This window comes from Poecilia reticulata, linkage group LG15 (genome assembly GCF_000633615.1).
Source record: "Poecilia reticulata strain Guanapo linkage group LG15, Guppy_female_1.0+MT, whole genome shotgun sequence".
Lineage (NCBI taxonomy): Eukaryota > Metazoa > Chordata > Actinopteri > Cyprinodontiformes > Poeciliidae > Poecilia > Poecilia reticulata.
The window spans coordinates 20,431,397-20,455,998 of record NC_024345.1 but is presented as its reverse complement, the minus strand read 5'-3'; the positions used below and the strand labels follow the sequence as shown (position 1 = coordinate 20,455,998).

Genomic DNA, 24,602 nt, shown 5'->3' with positions numbered 1-24,602 from the left:
ATTAATTGCATCATATATTGATCAATTAATTTTTGAATTAAATAATTCAAAAATTCTTCATGCAATTATTGAATAAATAAACATATGAGCTCAACAACAAAGATATTTGTGTTATTTAGGTTATTCAACCATCAAAGTGCTATTATGCCTGTTCAGCTTTCAAGTGTTTCAGGAACCTCTGATCATTCATGCAACTTCCTTTAAAAAAAAACTTCTTTAGAAATGTGGCCTGTGTTTGTTGACATTAGCTGTGATGCTGCAACACGTTTAGCATTGAGATTGTATTTTAGGCTTGAACAGCTTCGTTGACAAGCCAACTTTCATGTTGGGAACTAGCATTTTTTAAGCTATTATACGAAGGTGTGAATTATATAAGTAACTAATTTGATGGCACCAGAAAGCAAAAAGGTCTTTTCTATTTTTAGTTGCATTTATTTTTATGAATTTATCTTTTTTTTTTATTATTGCTCTAAATTTTTAATGAAAGTGTATAATGTTTTCCTCCAAATCCCAGTGTCTGAACCTGCAGCGGTTCTTGTCAGTCTTTGCCTGCTGCACATCAATCCGGTTCAGCTGCATTCATTGCTTGACTCTCTGTCTGAACAACAGACCTGCAGGATAAAATGTCCACTTCACTGCTAAATGAGAAATGTTATGAAAGTTTTTCATGGTTTCCAAAAGTGATCTAGATTCTGGAGGCAGTTCAAGTCAGGTGAGGTTTACAGCACCAGATGCTACTAATGATGCTACTTAGGACAAAGCTGCTGAATTTCCTGCATGAAATCAAAAAGTTATCTGTTTGCCATATTTCCCCCTAATGACTGTTTATGGAAACCTTCATACTTTCATCTGATTGAATAACTTCATATCTGCACATGTTGTGCAGACTTGGAGCAGGCGACCGAATCAATTTTTCATCATCTTGTTCTAACAATTTAATAGAGAATGGACAAACTTACTTCTAAGCTACACGAACATGTTAAAAGTTTTCACAATCATATTTGTTACACTCATGATTTTTATTTTTTCCCCCTTTCTGTACAGTCCAACACTATTTGCCATTCAAAAAAATAAAACTTCCCTGTTTTGTGCAAACATAAATCTCAGGGACTGTTTTTTGTCGAGTTGGAGGAGTCAAGGAGAGGAGGTGTGATTCATACCTAAAAGTGAAAATTTCAGCTCAGATTTTATTTTGTGATATGCAAAATATACGAGCTTATTGTTCAACATAATAAAAACTAACATAACATAAAATTTCTTGTTTTAGAATGCACAATGTGACTTAAAAAATAATATATTAACCTACTAGTTATATTAAATTAGTTGAAAAGGAGAGCTATTAGTAGAAGCCCAAGACCACATTCAAAATACATGTTTGTGATTTTCACGACGTTCAAAAAACCAACTATAATTAACACAGACATTTCTAAGTGAGCTGTTTGTTTCTTACATTCTTATTAAAACTTTTATACTACTTTTACTTAAGTTTTTGCTATGTCTCACTATTTACCTAAATAAACTTGAAGTTAACTTCACCGTTGCTGCCAAAATTAAACAACTATAATTCGTTTCTGACACTTTGTCAGCTCTTTTTCGGGTTTTTCTAGTTCAATCTTATTATATTTGAAATTCACTGTGCATTTCAGCTTTTTATTTTAAATACTGAAACAAAAACATAATTGAATTTTTGACTCCCTTAAAAATTAGATGCTACATCTCAAGAGGTTATCCCCAAAATAAATAAATTAAAATTAAATAAACACAATGGAATTACTACTTTATATATACTTTTTATATATACTTTTTATATATATATATATATATATATATATATATATATATATATATATATTTTACTTAAAAGTGTTTCAACTTGCAATAAATATCAAATTCAGGTATTTAAAATAAATAAACAAAACTGTTGCTTATTATTTTTGGACCAACAATTATTTAAATTAACTGAAATATTAGACAATATATTGATAAAGAAAAAAAATCATACCATTAGTGCCATAAACTTAACTCAGTATAAATGTATCACAATTTATTAATTCTATTGCTAACCTATAAATAAATAAAAATCGATAGCTGAAAAAGCTTTAACAATGAACGGATTTTATCTCTGATAACTTGAAAGAGTGCATATATATACTTAAGCTTATAAATAAAAGTTTTTACCACGTGAATATATCTTTTGTGAATCAGCGGTGTGATTTGAACAGGTTTAAACTGCTTTCATAAAACTTGGCGGCAGCGAGAGTTACTAACATGATCGCCTCCGTTTGGTATCAGTCAAACCAAACACGCACTCACGCAGTGTACAGGAAACTATTAAAAACACATTCCCAGACTCTAAACACCAGGCTCCCTACATGGCGGCAACAAACATGGAATACCTCATGTAGAAGGCAGCTCCGAAATGTGACAAATCTGTCCTATGCCAGTTTCCTCCTCCAGCAAGGCCCACGCCCCGAGCCAGCACAGCCTCCTCACCACCGCCGCCGTCCCCGCCCCTCCTCTGGGCCTCCTTCAGTAGGCTGCATGTCTCTGGAGGTCGCCTCTGACGTCAGCAGCTCGACTGGGCAGAGTGCCAGCCCTGTGGGCCCTTGATGGATGTGGTCGGTCTGAGAAACAGTCTGCTGTGTGTGGAGCGCGCGGCACAAACTCAATTCGGCCCGCTCAAACACATCTAATGACCCGTAAAGACCCGACAGGCCCCCCTCACTCTCCCAGTCTTCTGCGTGTCACAAACTCCCACAATTAAAAAAAAAAAAAAAAAGATGCACGTGAAGTTGAGGTGTTTGAGCTGCAGAAGATCAGGATATTAAAAAGGACCTGCCTCTACCTTTGGGTCTGCTGAAAGCTACCTGAATGATCCCATGCGACGCTGACTGAGAGTCAAAAAGAGCAAACCTCCAACCAAGCAAAATTTTACAGAAATTACAACTGTGCGTCAGTGAAGCCGAGTGAAATCTGCTGATCCAATCAAAATGTTACAGTGATCCCGAGAGCTGCAGCCAGCGTCTCTGCATGCGTCGGTCTGTGTGTGGGACGGCTGTACCTGCAGGCCTGCTGCTGGTCTTCCTCTTCAGCCATCTGTCCAACGTCTCAGCACTCACGCTCTCCAACACAAATTCGTCCAGCATCTGCGGGTGCAGCGAGAGGTAGGCCTTCACTTTCTCATCTGTCAAGCCTGAAAAAAAAAACAAAAAAACACCAAACACATAAACAGCTGCTGGTTCTTGAATTGTTACCAGTTTACTCCCAACCAACAGATTGTTCGGGCATGTTGCATAAAAATTTACGGAAGTGCATGGGAAGCGCAGATAAGAGGCACAACAGTATTCATAGCTTTTCGACTTTCTCACAAACACTAATGGCAAACTAACACAACGTATTGCATAACTAGGCAGTGAAGGGAAAATGATGCAATGTTTTCAGAGAAGTAATCTGCTAAGTGTTTCTGACATTTGTGTTCTAGCCTCTTTATCCTGATAATTATAGCAAGATAAAACTAAACGTTTTGCACATTGTTCTTTACAAAATAGTTCCCAGTGAGCAATTGAATGAATTTGTGACAGATTTTCCATTGAATTCAAGCCTAAGTCTTTTTTCCTCTAAACTGCTTCTTGATTTCAGAAAAAATTATAAATCAACATTTTAAAGCCATAAAATAATGGCCTTTCTTATTCTAATGTAATAAATATTAGAATCAACATTGTATTTTTAAAGCCATAGATAATGGAAAATCAACAAATCTGTTGTACTTGGAAAAGAAATTATATTTATATTTTAAAACATTTATAACACCTTCTTGTTAAACATTCGCTCAAAATATCCAAGAAATTATGAATGCAAATGTGGAATACTATATCAAATGACATAAAAACTAAACTCTTCATCAATACTTAAAATTATTTTGGGAAAAAAAAACTTATTCAAAATACATAACAAACATAAATAAATAAATAAATAAATAAATAAATAAATAAATTGTGCGACAAATTTGACTACATTTTAGTAAGATATCAAATTAATTGAATAAATTCCTTCCCTTTCTGTGCCATTTTGTATATGATCCTTTAAGTTTAAATTTCAGACGGTTGAACAGATTTGTTGTATTTTTTAAAACCGTGCTTGTGTGTTAAAATCGAGAGTTTTCCCACACAGAAAAAGGCGTCTCGACATTTTTGTTTAGTAAGCACTGCTGGTCATTTCATCCTTCCCTCATTTCGTACCTTTGCAGTTTTGATTGTTTCATGCCCGACTGGCGCTGTCTACCGCGGGTTGTTTTGAACTGAACATGCGTCAGTTCACACTCGCCAGGGTGACGCTTTGGCCACTGTTCCTCTGCTCTTTATTGCTTTTTTTTTTGCAAATGCTGACGTTTCAAAGCAAGACCACACATCACATGTGGGTTGAGCCATCCTCAGGGGTGGAAGTGTGAATCAGGAGAGCATATGTTTTATAAAAACCAAATATACCAAAATGTTAACTGAAAATTAAAAAAATTATTTTGATTCCTTACAACAGCTTGATTCTATTGTTGTCTTGCTGAATATTTAGGGTTATTAACCTGTTGGAAGGTAAAATGTTATCTTTTGCAATCTCTAACAAGTCTATATTTATCTCCATCCATCTTCCCATCAACTCTTTCCTCCTTTCAGGATTGTGGCAAACTACGAGTGGAATTCCTTTAACATCGATTTTCTTCTCATCACTTTTCCATTAATGAGTTTTCTTGGACCTCTTGGCTACTTTTCTAATAAATGCTCTCCTTGCCTGGCATTTTATTGTACTTATTTTGGTCTATCACATAAAATTTAACCCAAAGGCACACTGGAAATTGTGTTTGAAGCTTTACAAAATATGTAAAAGGTTCAAAAGGTATGAATAATTTTGCAACCAAACTGGATTGCAGAGTGTATCCTTAAACATGTCATCAGAAAACCTTTGTGTTGCAGACACCAGGTTTCATCTAAAACCTCAGATGGGCCGACTAGCTCTCTTATGTTTCCTGCAAAGCCTCAAAACACAGGCATGACGATACAGGATGACTTGCATGTGCTCAATAACCAATTAGGTTCTTGAGAGCTCACTAAGTGCTGCTGTTTACTGATGTTGTTGTCAGAAAAAAAGCCATTTGTCAGATCATTGACGAGAGAAAGTTGTTTTAATGAAAGGTCTGCCTGTGAGAAGAATTCGCACTCAGAAACCATAACCATTTGGGTCATCCGCGCAAATGGACTGCAGAGTCAAGCAGAACCGCGGCTCCATCTTTAAGTTTTACCATGTTACTGAGACAAGAGTGAAAACAACCACTTGGTCCATTCATTGCCATTTACTCAGCTATAACTTAGCCAAAACACTAACGCAGACTGTGAGTTTGTGAGACGTCAAAACTTCACTAGAACCGAAAGTCAATCTGGAACACAAATTTGTGTCAACGCAACAATAACCTCAGGGAAGCAACTGTTGCTGCTGCCAACATGAAGGAAGGATTTATAAGGACATTTGCAAACGATTTGAAGTACTACATTTTATAGCGAGAAAGAATGTTTATAAGTGGAAAATACTGAACCCAAATGCCAATTTCCCCAGGGCTGAATGTTTCGGGATGTTCACCTCAAGTCAAACCCAGCTATGTGTGCTTGTGTGTGTGCGTGTGCATGCGTGTGTGCGCGTGTGTGTAGGCCATGAGTTCCACTTCTCAATTTTCCGCCATTCTTTGGTGGGTTTACTGGTATTTTTGGGAGGTATTGTCCAGTTCTGCTTCAATTTTAATATTTTTACAGATGTTCTCACGTTTCTCCAGCACCCTCTAATATGACAGATGATGGATTTTGCCTATGATGGTGATCCGACAAGGTTCTGCTACAGCAAAGCACCCCCAAAGCATGACACTTCCACCTCCATGCTTCACTACTGCTATATGTTTCAATCTGCTGTCTAAATAATCCAGTTGTGGACTCATCTGTCAAAAGAAAATTATTACAGAAATCATGCTTATTTTTCTACATTCTCACATGCAACCTTCAGTCTGGCCTTTGTGGGGGGTTTTTTAGAGAGCAAAGGTTTCATTCTTGCACATGTTTCATGGAATTCAAAATTGTGCAATCTCTTTCTAATTGTACAAGAATGAACTTTCACATACTTTCAAAGACTTTGAATGTCTTGACAGAACATCACAGCAGCTATTGCTAAGTCGACTGATTAATTCAGATGCCTTTCCAGGCGAGGTTTCTCTTTTGATTCAAGGTTGAATGCATTACCCATTTGAATTTACAATAAAACATAAAACTTTACAGAGTGGTCCCAACAAGTTACATTTCAAAACTAAATAACTATTAACTGTATTTTTTTGTTGGGCAGAAAATACATGATTTTACTCTGATTAAAAATTAAACACTTCAGCGTCTTTTTTAACCGTGGCAATGTCTCTGTGTATGTCGTTTAATATTGTTCTTGGTGGTCATTAATAATGTAAATACATCAGAAAATTTAAAAGACATAAAATATCTCGTTTTATAAACCCGTTTTTTACTGTATCGTTCTATTGTCCACTTTGCAACTTTAATATATTTTCGAGACTACTTACTACCCATCTCTATATTAGTCACCATGAGTTCCTCTGTAGAGAAAAGTAAGGCTAATGTAGCACCATATGTCTCACAGCTGGAAGTGGATCATGAAACACCACAATCATTGCAGAGTTACTTACAAATTTACAAAAACATTGCTGGAAAAAAAAAACCTGAAAAAGTTCTAAGTTAGTTTAGTCAAAATCCAACTTTCAGACTGGTTGAAATAGAACAGTGGAGCCAAAAAATCTGAAGGAATAATCAGAAAACAATCAATAAAAGTGTTGTTTCTGACTAATAATAAATGAAGTGTCACATTTTAGAAAAAAGTAGTATAAAAAAAGGAAAAATTGCTCAATGAATAAAAAACAAGTCAGATGGGAGACCTGAAAGCGTTTTAATTTAAGGTGCACTCCTATTGTATGTGCTGTCAGATAACATAAATATACTGACTGGTGTGTTCAGACGGCCCTGATTGTTGTTATGACGCTTTCTCACGGAAAGCCTGGTTATCAGCTGTATCAGTGCAGACTCAACCTTCGCTATGATTCACAGCAGAACAAGCAGCTGGAAGCCATGTGTCCTGACAGCAAACACACACATGTAATGTGAAGCACTGCAGATATAAAGCTACGGGCGCTTGCGTAAAGCAGAACTACACGAGGGACACAGGCAGAACAGAAGTTTTAATTATCGGATCAGACTTTTAAAGAAGGAAACTTCGATCGGTGGCAATGACCTCTTCAGACTAAAAACAAATTTGTCACATAAAAAACTAATAAGGGATGCTTTTAGTCATCTGAAGAAACAAAGTTTGATCATTTCACTCAGTCTGTTACAAATATGCTAACACACGCTTACTATTGCACTAATTGAAATAGATCATAGCTCTACAGCTAAAACTACCACATTTAATTGCAGCAATGATGGACCAGAAAGCAAGCTCATATCACACTATTTTGAAGCATCTTCGAACAAAGGTTAAAAGGATAAATAGGTTTAGTTTAGCTTAATTTAACTTACCAGCCATAAAGACTCTTTCAAAAGTAAATTTAAAAAGTGATTTTCTTAGCGTGGTTTTTATCCACACTTGTTTAATTGAGGATGCTTTAGCTCTAAATGTCACCAAAACTACTGAGTTGTGCTCTACAGGCAAGGGTAAATTATCAGATAGTTTTCTTAAGCCTTTGATCACCCAAGGCCAGGCAGTGGAGCAGGCTAAGTCCTTTACATATATCTTTTCCCAGCATGTGGGCCACGTTTACAAAAAAAGCTACACCTGCTGAGGAAAATGAATGCATTCCATGTTAATGAAAATGTTCTGGAATTGGTTTACAGGTCATTGATTGAATTCATATTGAATATATCCACCTGGTATAATTTCACAACAATGAAGAAAAAAAAAAAAGACATCTCACCATCGTTAACCAGTCTAGTAAGATTATGGGTCCAGTTCTAAGCCCTCTGAGTTGTACAATGTCTTTGTGGTCAGGAAATCAGTCACATTCCCCTCCAGCTTCAGACAGTTCCCCTGGCCAGGAAATGCATTCATAAAAAATAATTTGTTCCTAATGCAATCGCCCTATTTAAGATATATTACCCATTTTAGGACTGTTTTAACTTGGTTGATTTGTGTGATTGTGGGCTTTATTAGCACTTATTGTGTCTTTGTCTATTTTCTCTCAACTTGAATGTATGCGTTTTTAACGTGGAGCCCAGTTAAAGAAGAATTTCTGTCACCTTTGCGAAAAATATGAAAACCTTTTTATTCCTATTGCACAATTTTGCACTGCACACATAAAATCCAGAGAAAATTTACTGATCTTTGTGGATGCAGCATCATAAAATCCAAAGATGTTCAGGATCTTTCCAAGCAAAAATGATTTGATTTGTTTCCTCAGAAATATTTTGATCTGCAAAAGATAGCTCAAACTACACTGAATGTGTGTGAGGGCGTATGTGGCTCTAGCGACCTTGTGGCTGCAGACGAATGAGGCGAATAGAGTAGGGGGTAGGACAGGAGTCAGGAGTTGGAGGAGGGCGATACAGTCTGACACTGTCCAGACACAAGGCACCGCTCTTTAAGTGTGCAATGCCTCACGAGACTCCTGGCTGGCTCTGACGCACATCGGGAGAATTAAGCTTAATAAATCAAAAAAAAAGTTCATGGGGAATGGGGTGAAGGTAGCTGCAGGGGACGGAGAGGAAGACTGAGAGAAATAGAAAGGGAGCCGTGTATCACTGGCCTATTTTCAAATGTTCCGAGAAAATTTTTTTGCAAGGTTGTAACGTGCATTTATGATTATAACGTTTGTACATTTAAAGTAAGTATCTATCAGTACACATGAGTAAAACCAGTCAAATGCCTCATATCGACATGGAAAGGACAAGCAGTTGTGCAGCAACCTATCAAGCCCTCATTTCTTTTTTGACCATTAAGTCAGTTATGAGCTGTGAGCAACAAACAGTATCGGTATACTGAGTTACAAAATCAAATTACATTAACTTTGTGTTTTATGACAGGGAATAAAGCAAAACCCCAATTCAGTTTTTTTCTTTTTGTTATAGGAACATGTTGTCAAAAACATAAACAGCAAAAAAAAATGCGGTTATACATTTCCAAACTTGACAAAAACCCTTTCTCTTGAAGATGAAAATATCATATATCCTAGTATTTTTTTCAGGAAGGTCTGACAAAATTAAAGGAATGACACACCTCAAATCCACAAACCATTGTTTTATGTTCAGTTTATGACTCTTAAAGGCCTTTTTAATGTGAACACCGACTAATAAGATGACATGCTAAGGTACAAGCAGATCTATTTTTCCCTGGTTCAAATTGGTTAATGTTTGGAATCACATTATTGTACATTATCACATTATTGTAATTCCTAATAGCAAAGCTATGACCTGTTCTGGAAAGAACACCTTAATTGTTTTAATCATTGATTTTTTTAAAAATTATTATTTAAGAAGAAGTTTTTGCATGTTCAGATCTTCCGATGGGCCTTTATGAAGATGTTTATGGTGGGATAATCATGAGTAAAAATGCCACTTTGTACCCGAGTGGTACATTATTTATGCTTTAAAAAAAATCATTTTGTTATTCCACTATAATGGGAGAGAAACATAAGCTAGTTAGCCAGCTGGGCTAACTGCTCAGCTAGCCAACATGCAGTCAGCTGCTTAAAGACAGACACTTAGCTCTTAGCTTTCCAATGCTAACCAGATGTTAAAAACTGTGTTAATCTCATGAACATAAGTTGGTTTCCACACAATGGCTGTTTTTTTTTCTTCCAAATGTGAGCAAAAAGTGGAGCAACCCTCTTTCAGTCAGTGTATAACAGCCAGTGGGGTAGGAGCTGCTAAGCTGCGCATAAAAAAGCACTTGGTGAAACTTGCTAATGCCTTTTCGGACACTAACTTTTAGTTTGTTTTATTTTTTTGTTTTTAATTTAATGTATTTGTCCCTTTCCAACATACAAGAGGAAAAAGTTAATTCCACTTATGCAGCTGGAATCATCCAATGAAATTAGGATTTTACATCCAACAGGTCAAAAGAAAAAATTATTAACACCAGTCTTTACCTATGTTTTTTGGCAGAAACTTTTATTCCTGTTAGTTTCTGCCAACATCTTTCCCCTCATTCATCAGAGTCTTCTAAGCCACGACTCAAGCTAATATGACCACAATGACACTACGAGCTGAGGAGTAAATGTCAGTGTGCTGGGCCGGCAACTGTGGCGGCTAATCAAAAGGTGCAGCCAGATCCGTCTCGCATGCTGTGTTCCTGAGTGGTTGACCCCACTGGGAACCACATGTACTCACTCAATCACAGGAGAGACTCCTGTGGTAGGTGCCATGACTTGGTCACTGGTTTGAGCTGGGATTTTCCTTTTATTTTCTCAGACCTCAGTCAAATTTTCCTTCCCACTTGGGCAGTGCTGCAGAAGGGAAAGGCGTCATCATGATAAGCAGAAAAAAAATGTTTCTGACTTGAATTAAGGAAAAAATGCTGAGATGTTGAACAAACAAGCGAAGTACAACAGTTAAAAAAAAAAAAAAAAAAAGAAAAGAAAAGAAAAGAGGGGGGCAAACTTGTAAATCTAAAACGTTCTTTAAATATTTTTTGTCACGTTTTCAAATTTTCTAAACTCAAAAGCCAAGCATTCCAAGAACTTTCTGCCAGATCTGTTCAGCTTTTCATGTTTACACAAGCATAAAATTGTCTGTTTAATTTGGACTGTGCAAAGTACACAGCAGGGCATAATAGTCATTCCCCTTAAATGTTTATGATAAAAGTTAAACAATGGTGGAAAAGATTAAGCACACTATCTTCAAGTATAAGATGTACTGCTTTGTTGTGAACGTATTTAAAAGTTTAAGGAAAAGCTGAATTAAAAAACGAAGTTCACGAGGAGACAAAATCACAACAAGCTTAAAATAAGTGTAAAAATAGTCTTGAACATTAGAAGTGAGGAACTGTGTATTTCTATTTAGAAATTGGATCTTATGTTAGACTTAATTATTGTTTGCCACTTGTGCCACTGGGAGCTTTTGGAAGGAGGTTTGAGGATTCTGACCAGCTTCGTTTGGGGAGGTCGGGGAAAATAAAAATATAGTAAACATTTAAACAGTTTCTGCTCTGCTTCATGTCTGCATGCCACATCAAGGCAACACAAACACTTCTAATTTCTCATCGGAACCATCTAATGGGTTTGTGTGGTTGCGTGGTTGTTTTTGTTTTAGGACTCTGGTTTAAATCCAGTCGCTTTTCTCTGGGCACTACAGCTTTTTCTCAGCCCAGTCCATAATAATGCACTTGTTAATGTTAATTAGTGACTCGAAATTCACTTTCTCAATTAGTGTGAGCAGGCGTGCACAGTTGTTTATTTGGTATGTACCTGGATCAGTTCGCACAAGAATTGGCCAGTTTTCATCTGAAATGGTCATGACGGGTTAAAGGCTTGTCAAAAACTCAAAAATCCTGTCTTTTCCCAATCAGTATGATTCCTTAGCGCATCCAAGTCTTGTGAACAACACTTTCAGTGAGGAAGTTGTTAATAAGGCAGGAAATCTCAATCGTGACATTTTCATAATCAGCGAGTGGTTAAAAATTAAGTTAGGGGAAGCACTAAAGGTGTGAAATACTATTTGAGGGTAAATTATTTTCTATATGTCAGTTGCATGTTTTGGTTTTTTCATATCTAACTCTTTTAGGTACAAAAAGGAAACCTGCCACATGACCCTAGTTTGACCACCTTCTGGACTTATGTGAAGCCAGTGACCTGGACTAAACTCCAGTAGATACAAAAAGGTTTTAGGCTGCAGCAAACTGAGACTTCAAACCTTACAGTGCTATGAAGTATCGTGGATTTGGAAATGTTGACACCTTCCTGGAAATAAAGTCGATCAGGATTCTCTCAGGAATTCACCCAACATGTATTGTTTAGAATTACTAATCTAGCTGTCCTAATTATGCTAATTACTAATTAGCAGAATTAGATAACTCCTAAGCTGCAATAAAATGTGCCATGCAACAAGTGTTGCTCATCAGCATTGCTGTAGCACAGAAACAAAACAACCTAATTTTACTTAATTTCGAAATTAAGTAAGATCAAGGTGAATTCAACCAAGCTGAACTGATGAAGTCCTAAAAACTCTATTTTATTTAGGAACACAGGCAGCAAAAGAAGAGCAAACGTAACATTCATCTTTAAATATAGATAACATGTCTCGGATGTAGCTGTTTAAATATAACTCTGATTTCATCCAAAAACCACGTCACTGATCACCAACACTCATTTAGACAAGTGTTTGTGAATAAACCTGAACAGGATAAAATAGGTACAGGAAAGGGTGACCACATATTTAATGTGTTTGATTTATATTTAAAAGATGGACTTTCCCAATTCTAACTTGGAAAATTAGAAATAACAGCAGAAAAAGTCTGAATTCCAACTTGGAAGCGTTAAAGGTCACAAGCGCCATCCAACATGGCTGCCACATGTACAAAACACATCAAAGTTGGAAGAGTGGAGGTTTGTTTTTTTCAATAAGCTGGAGGAAAACATAGCACTATAAAATTTCAACACGTGAACATGTTGCTTTCGTGTTTAAATGCATAAAACAGAACAAAAAAACATATCAGCTAGCAGTTAGCCACAACTATTGACAAATCCCACTGCTTTTCCCACTTGCAACTACAACTTGCTCAACTTAATTGCGACATTGAAGACAGTAAATGTGATCAACCAGGAAAACCGCAAACTTAATACTCAAGTTGAATAAGAAAAATGCAAATAAAAAAACTTTTAGAGCGAGTTTGATCAGACATGCAGAAATCAGTGTGTTGAGCATGCTTAGAAGTGCCTGGAGCCGAGTTGGCAGATGTTTCTATGGCTGACTCAGACTTGGGCTTCCTGAATAAAGGTCTGAGTTCATGCAGTGAGCTGTTGTTGCATAACACTTATCTTGACACCACACCCTGGGACTGGGAAGGAAAGGCCAAACCAGTAACAGTCCGTCTGGGTATCTGCCTCTTCACATCCAAGGTTCTTAATGAACCTGCTCTTAGTTGGACATAAATACATTTGTAAACAGCGTAGTTGGTATTTTTATACTGCCAGCACCATCTTGTAGTGTGAATATGGACTTTCAGGAGCGAAAACCCATTAAGAATGTTCCAGAATGGTAACGTCAGTGTACTCAGAATTTTAATTTATGAGCATTTTCATTCAGGAAATCAATTTAGAATAGTTTCATTTTATGTGGAAAACTTAGAGGTTTGTAGAGAAACTGTGAACGGAAATTTACAATAAAATCGTACCTTAGTAACTTTTAAAAGACTTCTTTGTTGAATGAGATTTTAGTTTTTTTGTTCTTGTCTATTTCTAGAGTGGCCAACAAAGCCATTACAGACATTTTGTGTTTTCGCAATTAGGGTAAAAACTTGATAAAAATCTTTATATAGGGCAAAATTACCCAGTTAAGATTTTATTGACCAAATATTTTAGAAATGGAACCCAATGTTAGGTACTTTAGCAGCATCTCAGTATTCTTACACTGTACATATAAAAAAAAGATAAATTAATTTTTCAGGCCAAGAGATTTCACACTTAGCAAAAAACTCGAAGGCAAAACTCCTGCAATACTTCAAGGGAACCTTCCACTGTAGCTGATATCAGTGTAGGAACTACAACTACTTAATTATTATTTATAGACATAATTATGGATGCCACCATCTATGGATTGATTTTTAAATTGATGAGCAGTGGGAGCCGACAGTATTGTGACAAAATCAAACAAGACAAAGGGGGCTAAAAAAAGAACAGCTAACAGCAACAGCCTTTAATGAAGCAGTGACTGCAATTTTTGTAGAGAAGTCTGTTTGGATGTGTAGTCAAAGCCAGGAAAGGTGGGATTGTAATGTGATGTGTGTCACTATCAGCACTGTTTGCTTCAGCTGTTGTTTACGTCTTGATTTACTGCGTTTGGCTTCTTCTGGTGCAGAAGTATGACGCATGTTTCACGCCTGTGAGGTAAAAGTCGAATGAAATGCAACACCATTGTTCAAACTGCAGATGCTTTGAAAACTATAGGCTACATAGTCAATTTAGTATGACATATGGAAGTGTCTGGGGTCAGAATTGGGGTATTTACACTGCCATTAAAAAGTTGGATGTGGGACGCATATGGAAGGGGAAAAACAAATTTGGGTCACATTCGCCTGCTTTGTGAACGCAGCAATGTTTTTATTAATGCAGCACAAATTTCTAGTTCTAATTTTACAATGGATCTGTGTCTTAAATCCACAGATTATCAAAATGCTTCCACACAGATGATATCAAAGTTATGGAGGCCTCTTTGGCAACCAAGCTCTGTCAGTCAATCCAATGTGGAGCATCCCCCACACTGGATTGACTGAACCCCCCCACCCACCCCAGCCTTTACTTACACTGTCACAGCTGCAACTTGCAGCATGTGTGCATCTTAGACATTGCTGCCTTAACGTACACAAAGGGGAAAATGCGAGTGTCTCTGACGTTCGTCGCATATTATCACCTCAGTGCAGTGAGGTCTGGGTGTTACAGCATGACGCTGCATCTTGTGGGTTGGGTTTAGTTGCATGTGGCGCATAATCTGCTTCAGAGCACACACATTATCAACGCAGCATGTATGCAGTGTTAATATGTCAGCTGGACGTATGAGAAAAATCCTTTTGGTATGGCTTAGGAGAAAAACATGTGGCCATTTATAAATTCTAATTGTGTAACAAGTTTCTTCCTTTGCTTGAGCCTACTGTGCTAATTTTATAAAGTGTGACATAAATGGATTAGCTGGTGTAGTCTTTTAACTCTAAACACTACAAAATAAAAACATCTTTAACATTTTTAACTATGAAGCCAAATGTAATCTGCAAACTTTAAAATATTCTAATAAACTTATGACACCCATAAAGGAAAAATAAGCATCGATTAGGACAACCTGAAAGCTAGCTAAAGCTGTATAATATTTAAGAGATTTTCTTCATCTCATCTAACCAAGATTATAAAAATGAAATTACATTTATACAAAGAAGTACATATACATGCTAAAAATTTACAGCGCAGCAGCTGTGGTTGTACTTAAGTTTGGAGTGGTTTGCTGAAAAGCAGCTCGTGGTTTGATAAGTCCTTCCGCCATAATGTTGTCTTCGCTAAAAGACACAAGAGTCATTTCAGGTCTCTGTGTGAGGCAGCCAACGTGCAGCACAGAGGTCTGACGCTCCAGAATATGTGTGCACTTATAACACATGACAAGGCTACTTTTCAAAAAGTGTCACAGAGGACAGAACACAAAACACAAGCATGAGCGCAGCTGAAACATCAGAAATGCTTTAGAATGACTCTTTTCTGAATTATCAACACACTCTCACCTCCTAAAGGACTGGAGAGGGGAGTTGAAGGTTAGAGATACAGCCAGAAATGTTCTGGTGACGGATGAGGAACCACACCACCATGTCATAACAAATAAAATCAATTTATCCACTTGACAAAGTTTTTTTTTCTGTATGATTTAAACATCTTTATGGTAAAAAATCTCCAAATGTATGCATCAATTGTTCAAATGGAGGGAAGGTGTGAGGTGAGGCTGTGAGATGTTGTGCCTCACCACTGGTGGCGCTGTGCCACACACACGCAATAAATCAGGCAGTTGGCCCATGACCATTGCTGTTTCTTTATATCGCCATTATATATGTCAGATTTCACATGGTTGTTCTTACATATTTAATGAATGTAAAAAAACATATTTACTATTTCTGTTTGTCCATAAATGGTGTGAAAATGTGAAGTGAGGCAGGAAGTACCATGCCGCACTGACAGAGGGCAGTGCTGAATCCCATGAGGACAATATTAGATGCTTCTCTTACTGAAAAAACTGAAAACAATAGGAAAAATACAGAAATTACACTGTGGATGGAACAAGTCTAGGAAGATTTATCTCCTTGGCAATTACCTGCACTGAAATAGCCAGCAGACTTTTATAAATGAAGGCAAACAAGGACAATTTTTATAAAAATGTATAACCGGAGAGGGACATGGACATTTTATGCGATCAAATGTAAGATCAGGGACGTTTTTAGGATCTTGATCCCTTCTTCCTCCTGTTCCTTCTATGAAAATTCCTCTTTCAAATCTGCATTTATGCATATTTCAAACTATTGTTATATCTTGTTTGTTTGACCAAATTTTAATTATATATGTAAGGTATAACATCACACTCAGTCACAACAATTTTCTGTCTGACAGCCATGTACTGCTTATGAACGTTTTCAAATCAGCGAAACATACTCTCGGTATTTGCTTCTTTTACATGACAAGGAATGATCTGAAATTGTCACCTTGGCTGTTTTGTGGAAGTATAATATAATTCATTTGTTTTTTTCAAATCTTCTTATCTACTTTTTTTTATTGTGATGTATGTGACTCACAACAGCACTCATCAGATTTGTCTGCTGCCCTCAATTCTCCCACATTTTTCATAGGAACTTTCAATAGGAACATAATTAAAATTAAGTTGAAAATATTTTAAAATGAACAAATAATGTTTTACTGACTTCCAGTTGCTGAAGCCAGTAGAAACTAAAGCATCTTTATTAAAGCCTGAATAGATGCTTGCAAAACAGTCTGAATAATATAATAACAGAAGCAGAAGGCAGAATTTTGGCTAACTGAATATTAGCCAGTTAAACATTTCATACCAACTCCTCTGAAAGGTAACACTGCAAACTCTCCTGACATGACAATTAATTTGTGGCCTCAACTCAGATCACCTGACAACTTTCTCACCTGCTTCCTGACTTTCTTTCCTCTCACTTGTACTGGCCTTCTCGCTTCCATCGTGTTCTATTGGTTAAAAAACAAAAAATGTTAAAAAATATAAATAAATAAAGTAGATGTATACATAAATAAATATATCTATGCATAACATCAATATACAGAATTATTATTGGTAAACATTTTGATGAAAAAGTGAAAAATTACATTAATAAAACTGAGCTGTGGGACAGGTTGCATAAATTAAAAGTTCATTTAGAATCACTAACCTGTTATAAAATGTCTACAGAATATGAAAATATATCTAAAAACTATTACAAGTAGTAAATGTCCTACTGTCACTTTTAAATTAAATAAAACCAGACTTCTGTAACGCTTTTCTGGACACTCAAACACGCTTTTCAATGACATCAGTCATTCTCAGTCATCCACACATTCATGAGCTGTTGATGAAAAGCTACTAGATTGTAGCCACAGCTGCCTGACAGAATCGAGGCAGCCATGTCGCCCCATCGGCTCTTCTAGCCCAGCGACCCACCGATTACAAGACGAACTCCTACCACCGTGACTGCCACAGTCCATTTTTAAGTCTTTACAATGGGGCATGAATTTCTGACATAAAACATTAGCATATTTAATGCTATTTAAAATTATCTTAAACTGGCCCTTTCAGTGCGAAAAAAACACAAGATATTCACACAATTGTGTTCAAATTTGACCGACACAAAGATAAATCCACTCCGTTTCTCACTGTAGGGTTCTGAAAACTTTGTGCCACTTAGAAGCGAACTGTAGAAAAACCGTAAGACGTATCAACATACCATCTTCATCTCTGAACAAAGCACAGATGTATCTCCAAACTGAACGTTGAATAGTGTTTCTAGGCGAAGCCATTGCGACACAGCAAATCGTCAAATATGGTCATTTTTTGGATTTTTTTCCCGACCTGTCGCCATTGACTTACGCGGGGTTTTTGGGGGCGTCCTTTGTCGTTGGTAACTCCGAATCCCAATAAAAGTAATAATTCCAGCCCCGGTGTTACGTCGATTCGCGTTTCCCCATCAGTTACTTGTTAAGCGCACTTTAGACAACTACGGACACCGTGAAAGCTCAAACGACGTGTTTTCAGCGAAGTTGTTCTCATATAAAAGACAAAAGGGGTTGTGACTTGACAAAAATTCAGACTTCTTCCAACCAGTGGCGCCACACATCTACATGGTAGCATGTTGCGTTAACAACTGGAGGAGATTTCATCATAATAAGCTTTATCCTTTGACAGGAGAACAGCAGAGACAGTGTCAAACTGTTTCTGGGCATGGAAAAAAAAGTACTTTCTTTGCACAATCTTTAAGAACCAAAATTTTAACTTAAAGTAGTATAAAGTTGCAATATAGTTAGGTTATTGTTAAAAACACACACACACACACACACACACACACACACACACACACACACACACACACACACACACACACACACACACACACAAAAGAAGCTTTAGAAACAGTTTTGTAAAAATTTTCATTTTTCGAGTTTCAAAACCCCCAAAAAACTAAACAAGATGTACACCAGTGAGGCAGAGCCTCACCTGTCATCATGGAAAAATAATATATAATATAAAATCATTTATATTGCTATTTTAATGTACTATAAAGTATCAATTTTTTACTTAGCCTAACCAATTCTGATTAGTTTTTCTTCAAAATCGTTGAATTTTCGCATTTTCCCATTAAAATGCTCAGAAGCGAAGCCGGTGAGGCTCCGATTACGCAACCTCTCGCTAACTGCACTGGCTGCCATTCTATGGGAGCATGTTCGTCCTGTACGCCGGCAATAAAATGGCTTAGAAACATTTAATGTATGGACCGATTTTCCATAATTTCGCTTACGTATATAATGTATATAATTTTGTCACTGTGTGTGTGTATATCGTGTTTTGTGTGCGGAGGAGCGATCAGAAACCGCAGAGAACAGACTCGAGGTGAGGCAGGCAGTTCTCTTGCCTCATGGCAGGGGGCGCTCATGATCCCAGATATTGTGACTGCACAACTGCAGAGTAAGACACAGTGAGCTAGCCGTGGGACTAGCCATACAGTAAATAAGTAAAGTACAGCGATATATTTGTTTTCTTCTCTCTTCCGACGTCAACATGAAAGACTACATTTCTACACTTAAGCAGTTTTCTAAAGTGGATTTTCAATTGAAGAGGAGATAATAACTAAAGGAAGACCAACACCGGAGATGAAAGTTTTGCTTCGAGACAGTTTGATGATTCTCAAACGGASTAGAAAAGACATGGGGAGGATAGACTTGGCTTTGGATGAACGGATATTTTTGTGCAGAATTAGGGGTGCATGGATTTCATTGATACGTAAAGGTAAGACGGCAATAAGATGTTTTTGTTTAGTTTTTTTAATTAAATGTGAGTTTTGTGGGCTGTTGTCAGTTGCTATGGCAACGAGTCTGCGTTGCTTGGCGGATACAGATCACTTTGCTGTGGATCATATCACAAAATTAATACCTACATTTCTAAATTTCACTGAACGCGGCCATGGATGACACTAAAATATTAGTCCCCCCCCCCCCTCCAGCGTTGTGTGCCTGCGCGAAATTTCCGTAGGTTCAATAACATGCATGGTGTTTAAGTCATAAGTCAGTGACTCAACAGCAATGAACCTCACCGCAGGTCACTGATGATTTACAAAATACAGAAAACATTCTTCTAAAAGCAGTGGCAGAAATAACACAATCTGAAATGTCAAGTTCAAATTTATTTATGACGTTTGTAAATTAAATCTCAACTCTTTTTTGCAGAGTACTTATTCCTACGACTCAAGCTTAAGTCTCTTTAGAATGAGTGACAAATTTATCCCACCTTTCAACACGACTAAATTTGCATTTGGTCATCTCCCTCCAACATTTTTATCCATGTTTTTATTAGTTGAATAAATATCAGACATTTCAATTGTTATAGTCATTTTGGGTGGGTTTCTATTTAGTGTTCTCTAGTTTTCACTGGATTAAAAAGGCTGTTAATGAGAAATAAGAGAAAAAAAATTCTTTGCCAATGAAAATTAACACTGTTGCCAAGGGCTCCTCGCTTCTTCCGAACGTAGGAGGAAGACGGTTTTCAAACTCCTCAAGCACAGAAGCATGTAGTGTGAATAAAACCCGTCTCAGCCTTCTCTATTTACTCCTTTTTGAGAGAGCTGTATAAAGTTTCTTCCATAACTTTCACTGTTTTCCTCACAATAAATCTATGTTTAGATTAGTGTTAACGTCTGTCCAGCTATGGAGACCTGTGCTCTAGAGAATACACACTGAAGTAGCTAAATTGTGAAATCCCAAACACATTTGCCTTGAATACAAAAATATTAGGAGAGATTAGAAATCATTAAAAAATATATAATTGTCGCATCTTTACTTCAGATGAATGAATCAATTGCTGAGGCTACGTTAGGCCTTAAATAGTGTGAATGGGTTCATCATCACTGCAAAAAGACAATTGCACGTTTTTACCATTCTGCTAAATCTAGTCGAAAATGTAATGTTAAGAAAAGCTTTCATTTTGCTGCGTGAGACTGCAAATTCCCCTTCATTTGCTTTTTTTTTTCTCATGACACAACAAACTGACACATGCAAACAAAAGGATTATTTGCTGCATATGTAAAAACAAGTTCTACTCTTCCTACATCAGTAATCCCTCTCCCCATGCTGAAGTATTTAGCCAGGCGACAGCGCTGAACAGAGATGAACCTGGTGCTTTCGGGAGCCCCGTCACACAATATCTAGGGCAGAAAAAGATCCCAACAGTGGCGACGTTTTAGCGTTCGAGATGTTCCTCCTTTTGCAACACTTAGATGAAAAGTGCACATGAGAAGAAAAGGGGAAAAGACCACTTCTTCTGCAGCGCACTCCTTCTGGTGGCAAGTCAAGGGCAAGCTGCCAAGGCACTACTTTTCATTTTCCTGACATGAGGCTGAGGCAGGAGCGGGGAGGGCTGGGGGACTGCTGTTGGGTGCGTGCGTCAGCAGGTCCGCCTGGGACTCCCTTGCCAGGAGGTGGGAAGAGCATGTGTTTCTTATCTTATCGATGGCAGGGCTGGATCGCAGCGTCCAAAACCGACATTCAGAGAGCAGCCGCTTAAAATTACGGCCCCTCACCTCCCGCCACTCACTTCATTCACTCGCTCGCTGAGGCTGTGCAGGTGCAGATGTGTGCGTGAATGTTTGAGTGATCATCATTCACCCGACGCTCTCCGCGTTCCAAAGCCAAGCCATTACACGAGTCAGTGGGAATGTGTTAAATTAGAAAAATGCTGTTTCACTGAGGTCCTGTCATTTTTCTAGACATGCAGATTCTTCTGCACAAACAAGCAAGCTCACACGTCACACTCGAGAAAGGGAGATTTCCACGGCATTTCGATTTGCATTATTTCCATCTGCACGGTTCAGGTAATTAGATACAAAGGGAAGGAGCAAAAGAATGGTTGACTGAAAAGTAGATAATACTTGTTCTTTAAACCACAGCCGAACAACAGAGATGCACCCAGAAATCAGCTGCTGTCTGGAATAGGGCAATTTTCAGTTTGAGTGGAAGTGACGGGTTAAGGCCGAGCTGGAAACGGAAAAGTCCCATCTTTTTCTGATCAGAGAATACACCATGTCTGGGCATTTCTAGGCTTGTTTGTTACAGAGTAAAAAAGATCCAAAGTTAGCTATACGTTTAATAACAGTGCCCTGTTTGAAAAAGAAAAAAAAAAAGAAAAAAGATGTAGCACAGATATGCAAAGCCATTCCAAAAAGGAAACAATCCACCGAGACACATCTATGATTCATTAAGGCTCAGGAGAGATTAAGATTTAAAGCAGCTAACAGAAAGGCTAAACAGAGTACCGCAAAGATCCTTTATTCTTATAAGTTATCGATCTGTTATGGAACATTAGATCTAAAAATAACATTTCAGGAATCCTAATGGCGTTGCTGAAACATCTGATCCTACAATAAATATTTACAGCTCCTTATAATAAAACACTGGCTGTCAAAAGTTAAGAGTGCCAGATTTGGGTAGTAACTTTGTCTAATTATTTCAAAACATTCTCCACCGTTCATTTGCAAAATATCCTGTACAATTCAAGTAAGATTCAAAGGACATTTTCAAAAAGAAAAATTTATAAAACACAAGTGGGCTTACTCTTAAATTAATGCTAAATAACTTGAAATAAAGTTAACCAGTCCTAGCAGGGTTTTCCACACTTTTCCCAAGTTTGCCTCTTTTAGCTGCAGCTATAATGACTAGAGATTTGAAGGAATAAAGAACACTTCACTGCACGAAAGTATCAGCCAGAAGAAAGAAAAAAAAACTCCACAGCATTATGTAACTAGGACACAGAGAACGAAGTTGCCAGTAATAGATTACAAAATTGGATTTTCCCAAAAAGTAATTAAAAGACAAAGCTAAAACTTGCCAACACCGAAAGAGTTGCAGGAACTTCCATTAAGTAATTGTTTTGTTCTAAATATCACAATGATCTCCTGTATTCTCCATATTCCTCAACGAAGCAATGTCTAAAGAAAACATCAAGGCATTAGTTTTAGTTTATTTTTTTCCCTCTTTCAGATTAACTGTGCATGATGTTTTACTTAATCAGTGGAAGTTATCTACCACGATTTAGCATTTTGACAGGGGTTTGTGTAGATGAGGGCGGCATCTTTAGTGAAGAGTGATAAAATAAGGAATAGAAATAAAAAAGAAGCTGAAAGTTTGATCTGCGGTAGATATTTTTTTAAAACAGTATTTTGATGCAGCGCTGCAGCAGGCCCCCCATCCCCAAACATTATCCAAGACCACATCAGTAATCTGGGGTCATGTTCCCCACTCCACATCTGGTCTGATGCTGAACTGAAGTGGGGCCTGTGGGGACACAATAATGAGAACCACAGATCTGTGCTCCTTCTGCAGAGCCGTTTTCTTTTATGAGCCTTGTCACAAGGACAAGCTGCACAGAAATCACTGTGCAAGGGGCCTCTTTCCCATCCTCTCTGATACCAACCCACGACGAGCTGATGAAGGGGTCAATGGACGCCTTGAGGAGAAATCCCATCTGCTTTGCTACTCAGAGTGTGCCCCGGCCCGCTCTCATCATAATGTATAAAAAGACTTAAATTGCAGACACAAGCTAATTTTTCTTTGGCTTGAATTTCCTGAAAAGGGTTCAAATCAACACTCAAGTCAAATGACAGTGAGAACATGTTTGGCATGCTTTCCTGTAGTCATACCTCAATCATGCTTTTAATTTCTATATCAAGCACTTCACAGATTTATATACATTTCGTCACTTGTGCTGGAAGAAGTTCTCAGTGTGTGAGAAATGGCAGGAAACGTCTAGCGTGAGCACTTCCTGTCTGACAATGCAGCTTTCTTCTCTGAGTTAAGCAATTCGTCGACAACCAACTGCACTTAAAAAGGCCTGACAGATTGCATTAGGGCTGACCCTGACCGACCTATCCACACACGCACGTACGGATAGCTGCATTTTGTCCTCAAGAGAAACTTGCAGTTACAATATGTCAAAATTGACTCATTGCAAATCAGAAGTGAACACAGTTAGTGCTTAGCTTGTGCTTCTTCACCGTAGACTGAGTTTGAGGGACATTTCAACAGCTTGTACTATTTCACAAATGACAAATGAAGGAGGGCAAACTTGCAAAATACCACTATTTTACATTGCATGAAGACCTATACAAAAAAGACAAAAAAGTAAAGCAGATATTTACACCAGGTTGTATTAATCCGGCAATAAACCCAGATTCACTCGGAGCTGTAAAGCAATTTCAAAAGGCTGTTTCTAAACGCCGACACAAACATCTACAGCAGATGTGGAACTGGACAGAGGATGATGAACTTCTGCTCACTTCCTTTAATGAATGGCTCATTCATTAAAAAGGTACACAATACACGCAATTCTTACTCATCTCACTGAAGTTATTACACGCTAAGCCGCTGCTTTACGTATTCAATAAGATTGGGAGCTTGAACGAACTTTGAAAAGTATTCCTGTCCTTTTTTGAAAAAATAAGGGGGAAGCCAGACGGTATACTGGATTAACCTCGTGACTACCAGTAGTTCATTTTTGTCCTCTGTAGAGGACATTTCTAAACTTGAATATCTCCCACTTCCTGCATTCTACTGAATTAATTCCTTTTGGTATCTACAGAGGACATTTAGGGCTTTTCAATGATGCCACATGTGAAGGGGTGGGGCTTTTGTACCTTCCTTTTTCTCATTCATAAAAATGACGTTCATCAGTAGAAGCACATTTTATGGGGAGAGACAAAGTAAGTGCATAAAACCTTTTATTGTGCAAATTTTGGTTTAAAATTTTGTTGGCATATTCTAAATAAGTCTCTTAGCAGTATATTAAAACATTCTATGAATTATTTTGACTATTTTATCGTAGTATTTAAAAGTTTAACAATTGTCCTCTGCAGCGGACATTTGTAATTATTTTTCTGTTTTTTCTGTATCCATCCACCCATTCATTCATCCACCCATTCATCCATCCACCCACCCACTCATTCATCCATACATACATCCACCCACTCATTCATCCATACATACATCCACCCACTCATTCATCCATCCATCCTCCCACCAACCCATCTATCATCCATCCATACATACATCCACCCACTCATTCATC

The 24,602-nt window shown here is 37.5% G+C and overlaps 1 protein-coding gene across 9 annotated transcripts in view; it reads right to left on the bottom strand.

The window, feature by feature from the left end:
* pde10a (phosphodiesterase 10A) overlaps nt 1-24,602 on the bottom strand; it is an 82,033-nt gene that overhangs the window by 26,388 nt on the left and 31,043 nt on the right. For 4 of the 9 annotated variants that reach the window (XM_017309050.1, XM_017309052.1, XM_017309051.1 and 1 more), the window contains exons 2-3: nt 16,913-16,969; nt 3,062-3,193 (exon numbers count right to left, since the gene is read on the bottom strand). In XM_017309050.1, the coding sequence (XP_017164539.1) occupies nt 3,062-3,193; nt 16,913-16,969 (189 nt within the window). Of the gene's footprint in view, nt 1-2,396; nt 3,011-3,061; nt 3,194-16,912; nt 16,970-17,721; nt 17,832-24,602 lie in introns of those variants that run through there. The other 5 variants (XM_017309053.1, XM_008429947.2, XM_008429948.2 and 2 more) reach the window with 3 other exon arrangements.